At 49.1% G+C, this 5,467-nt stretch overlaps 1 protein-coding gene across 1 annotated transcript; it reads left to right on the plus strand.

Annotated features, from left to right (window-relative positions):
* Positions 1-3,861: 3,861 nt before the first annotated feature.
* Positions 3,862-5,098, plus strand: LOC133889127 (uncharacterized). The gene has a single exon (XM_062329590.1). It carries the CDS (start codon positions 3,886-3,888, stop codon positions 4,924-4,926), a length of 1,041 nt encoding a protein of 346 aa, XP_062185574.1. The 5' UTR covers positions 3,862-3,885; the 3' UTR covers positions 4,927-5,098.
* Positions 5,099-5,467: the final 369 nt, after the last annotated feature.

The raw sequence follows: 5,467 nt of genomic DNA on the forward strand, positions 1-5,467 counted from the left end.
AGAGAGTGCTTGGGGATGTGAACAGTGATCCTCGAGCACTCGGTTCCCCGACGGCCTAATAAGTCCTTCGCCGGTGGCCCTCACAGGGGTCCAGCGGTGAGGTGTCAGCCAGTGAAAGGCCCGATGCCGCATTTAAGAGGGCGCGTGGCCTGTCACTTCCAACTGCTCCTACCACGCTCGGTGCCAGTCCCTGCCATATTCTGGCAGGAGGGCGTGGGGACATTTAATGCACGGGTCCCATCCCGCGTCATCCGGTGCGCCTCGGGATAGCATCGCAAGACCCAAGTTGCCCGCCTGCCGCACTGCTGTGTTAGGCGTACAAGACCGGGCGAGCACACCGGGCTGCTCTGTGGCTGCCCGGTGGGCCCTCTCCGCGGCACCCGTTGCAGAGCGCATCATGACGACCGAGACCAGGCGGGGGGCGTGTTTTCAACCCCCCGTCACTTCGCGCAGCAGCCCATGATGGCTGCTTTTCCATTTATGGTGCCTTGGAACTCGTGCCCTCCCTTTTGGGGCACGCTACCACCGGCGAGTATTTAAGAGAGCCGGTGGGCACGAACAAGAAGGGACTCTCAGACACTCTCTCTCTCTCTCCGACCCGGACGAAGATCGAAGACAGAAGAGCACTCAGTACAAGCACAGAAGCTGAGACCACCGAAGAACAAGGAGTCCGAAGCTCTAGGATAGACAAACATTCTTGTAACCAGCTACATCCCTGAGAGACATTCTCAATGTATTTATAGTATCCGCACAAGAGTAGGGTATTACGCTCAGTGCGGCCCGAACCTGTCTAAAAACCTGCAGTGCATTTACTGCATTCTACATCCGATCATTTCATCCCACCTGCCATCGCATTTACGTCCATTTATTTCTCCCGCAAACAGATTCAGAATCATCCCCCGGCCGAATCTCAAAGGGGGTCCCTCCGGATCCCTGCTTTAGAAATTCACCCTCCGACAGTATGGAACCTCAGGAAGTAGGCATACCAGATTTGAACCTTCTCACGTAGGAAGAAACCAGCGAAAATGTATGCACTGAAATCGATGCTGGTAAACTAAAGGACATTGCTCCAACAGTAGAAAATTATGAAGAGCAAGATGAATAAGCACCTGAAAGTGCTGGTCATGATGAAATAACAATAAACTATGTAGTTAAGGGGAATCATAGAATAGAGCAACTATAATAGTTGACACATACTTCGTAAATAAAATTGTCATAGTTATAGATCTAGACCCTGAGCCAGCATCGCTCACTGAATGCAGAATGAGATCAGATTGGGAAGACTGGCAGAAGGCAATAATAGCTGAATTGTTATCCCTGAACAAAAGAGAAGTTTTTGGGTCAGTATGCCACATACCTCCTCGTATCAAACCAGTAGAATACAAGTAGGTTTTTGTTCGTAAGAGTAATGAAAGAAATGAAATTTTGAAGTACAAAGCACGACTAGTGGCACAAGTTTTCTCTCAACGACAAGACATTGATTTTGAAGAAACGTATTCCCCGGTGATGGGAGGTATTACCGTTAGATATTTGATCTCAATGGTAGTCAACCGGGAGTTAAAAATAAAATTGATGGATGTTGTGACCGCATATCTTTATGGGAGCCTAGATTCGAACATTTATATAAATGTACTGAAGGAATACCATTGTTGAATCAGGATAGAGAAAATAAACACATTTATAGTGTATAATTGAAGAAGTCGCTATATGAATTAAAACAGTCAGGGAGAATATGGTATAATCGTTTAAGTGAATTTCTTGAAAAATGAGGCTACACAAACAGTATGGATTGTCCTTGTGTATTCATAAGAAGGTCCTAGAATAGATTTTGTATAATATCCGTATATGTAGATGATCTGAATATCATCGGTACAGAAGAAGAAATAGAGTAAGTAAGTTCCTACTTGAAATCTGAATTTGAAAATAAATATTTGGGTAAAACCAAATTTTGCTTGGGCCTGCAGCTAGAGCATGTGGTAGATGGAATCTTTGTACATCAATCAAACTATACTTAGAATGTGTTAGAGCGGTTTGGTTTTGAAAAATCATTTCCCGCTAAAACTTCCATGGTTAGAAGATCATTGCAAGCAGATCAAGATCCCAATAGACCTAGAGAAGACAGAGATGAAGTGTTAGGACCGAAATTCTCATACTTAAGTGCAATAGGTACGCTGATGTATCTGGCTAATTGCACTAGATAAGATATAGCGTTTGCAGTAAGTTTACTTGCACTATACAGTGCAGAGCCTACTAAAAGGTATTGGAAGGGCTTGAAGGATATTCTGCGTTACTTACAAGGTAGCAAAGATTTATGTCTGTTCTACAGAAAGAATCAGGACATAGGTCTGGTTGGATACGCAGATGCTGGGTACTTGTCAGACCCGCATACAGCGAAATCACAGACTAGCTATGTTTTCTTATGTGGTGGAACTGCAATTTTCTGAAAATCGTAAAAGCAAAGTCTTATATCTACTTCGACGAATCACTCAGAAATAATAGCTCTATCTGAAGTTGCACAAGAATGTGCATGACTTAGAAGTATGATCAATCATATCCAACAGTCATGTGGTTTGAACAATAATAACACCCTACCATTATCTATGAAGATAATGTTGTATGTGTTGCACAAGTGCAATCGAGATATACGAAAAGCAACTTAAGAACCATATCAACCCAAGTTCTTTTACGCTCATGAATTGCATAAGATAATCGAAATAAAGGTAATGTATACCAAGTCATGTAAATTTTTTGCAAATTTATTCACTAACTCTCTCCTTGCATCTACTTTTGGAAGATGTATTTGTGGTATTATGATGACGAGGCTTAGAGAGTTGTACATTTTAGAATGAGAATTTTCATATAATACCGTTATGAAGAATTAAATCTTAGTCAAGAAGATTAAGTATCTAAAATTAATCATGAAGATTATATGAAGCATTTTTGATGAATTATACTCTTTTTCCCTTAGATGAGTTTTTCTGAAGTTTCTCATATTAATATTTTTAATAAGGTGATTCATGTGACCATGTCGCGAGCTCTATACTCTCTCCCAATTTTTTCCACTGGATTTTTGAGGAGTTTTGATGAAACATATGGATTTTGCGAGAAGTGTTCAAGGTAGAGTGTTAGGAAACCTAAAGTTTTACGATAGAATTTAAGCCCGCCTCGATCTCTAAAAATTTTACTTTCTTGAATAGGTCTCTATCTCTTGGAGATTGATTCTATCTTTTAAGGGGTTTTGACACTATATATATAGGACAACATCTCTCCTTATAAACACAAATAAATAAATAATAAACAGTCTTTTTCCTATATTATATCTTTCTGTTATCATCATTTTTTCAAAAATCACTACACTACCGGACCTCCGGTAGCAACCGTTTCTTAACCGGTAAAACGATGATACAACCGACCTGCCGTAGCAGTGTACGACGCAAATCGGGTGCCGCTGCCGCACCCACGGCCGGACGTGCCGGCCTCCCCTTTGGACCTTGTCCGCCACTCCTGCGCGGCTCCGCCTGTTACGGTATCCACGCGCGTATCCCCAGGAACCAACCCACACCGACACCAGCGCAGGCTGACAGGCTGGCCCCAGTACCAAGCCTCAAACAAACCAAAAAGGTTAAACGTAACAGAGCGGTGCGTGACTGCGTGCCGCCGCAACGCACGCGTGGCAGTGAATGTGGCAGAACGCACGGCTTACCGCCGCTCGGGCACACGATGCCCGCCCATCGCCGCCCTGCAGCCACTCACTCCAGCCAACCAACACGCACGCCTTCCTCGCGCGTTCTCAGGTCCCGGCTGCTCCGCCTTTAAAACCCCGCCCCCCTTTCGCCACTCGGCACGGCAATAACATAGGAATACACCCATCGGCCAAAGGACGCGATGGCCGGGTACCGCCGCACTATCTCGTTCCCGGCCCCGAAGCCCGCGGCGGACGCCTTTGCGTTGGCGACCGCGGGCGACAAGCTGGCCGCGTACCGCATCCGCTCGGCCAGCCTCCCCTGCCGCTTCCACCCGCTGCTGCTGCAGCTCGACGACGACGTGGCCGCGCTGCGCCTGGTGATCGGCCAGTCGCCGCCATCCGCTGTCGCGCCCACGGCGTCGTCCGTGTCCGCGGCCGCGTCGCAGGTCGGGCGGGTGCTCGTGTCGCTTTCCGAGCTGCTGCACCACCCGCAGGTGCAGGAGCCGCTGCGCCGGCTGGGGAGGTCGCCATTCGCGGAGCGGCTGCTCGACGACTTCCTCCGCCTCGCCGACGCGCACGGCAGCTTCCGCCAGGCGCTGGTCGCGCTCGCCGCGCTCGAGGCGGAGACGCGGGCCGCGCTGCGGCGCGGCGACCCCGCGAGGCTGGAGTCCGCGTCGCGCGCGCAGCGACGCGCTGGGCGCGACCTCCCCCGCCTCGCGGCTGCCGTGCGCGCAGTGGCTGGCAAGCCTCCCACGCCGCTAAAGGAGGACCTACCGGCCGACACTGCTGCTCTTGCAGCCGCGGTGGCCGACGCGACCGTCGCCGTGGGCTCCGGCTCTACGGCCGTCTTCTCCGGCCTGTCCTCTCTATCAAATTCCGCCGCCGCCGCCCGTGTCGAGGTCGCCTCAACGCCGTGCTGGATAACTGTACCCGCGTCGAACGCACCAAGAACCAGCCACCACCCCATATGGTGGGTGGCCGACCTCGTGCGCTGGATGTCGCGGGCGAAGCGGCGGTCCGCCGAGAAGCAAAACGGCAGTGACGACGACGAGTCTTCCATCGTGCAACTCCGCTCCGAGGCCCGCATGAAGCCGGAGGAGAGGGCGCGTAAGGCGGCGTTCGAGCGCCACGAGAACTTGGAACGGTGCATTGCCAACGTCGACGCCAGTGGCGAGAAGGTGTTTCGAGCTTTGGTCAACACCAGAGTCTCGTTGCTCAACATTCTGAGCCCGAGCGTCTGATGTCCGAACCACTCGAATTAAAATTTGAAAGTTTTATTTTAGTTTGCATGTTTGGACAAAATCTGTACATACAGTAGATTGTTGCCCTGCATCTTTCAAGAGATTTGGAACCTGGCGAGCTAAAAGTCCAAATTTTTGGCCGTGTTCTAGTCAACAACCGATCGAATCCTAATGCAGCACATTCTTCTACGAAGTCTTCGCCCTGTCCACTATCCAAACTCTACAGAAGCATCAGTCCATCACCTAGGTTGAGCGAAAATTTCGCCTATCGGTGATTGCAAACAGAATATACCTGATGCTCCCTTAGCAAATCCGACGAAGAATTTTAATCGCCCGTGGTTCCATCCACCTTGCGTTACCGGACGTTATTTGCGATGCAAAGAAAATGGTGCAAGTTATCCAACCCAAAGGCGTCAGCTAGTGGAACCGAACCACAAGATCGGAATTTGATCCATACCAGAAACGCTAGGAATTTGATGTTCGTCCAACGCTACATTTGGAGACTGTAACATCAGTGGCAGTACAAAGCAGTACAAATTAT

This window comes from Phragmites australis, chromosome 13 (genome assembly GCF_958298935.1).
Source record: "Phragmites australis chromosome 13, lpPhrAust1.1, whole genome shotgun sequence".
Classification (NCBI taxonomy): Eukaryota; Viridiplantae; Streptophyta; class Magnoliopsida; order Poales; family Poaceae; genus Phragmites; species Phragmites australis.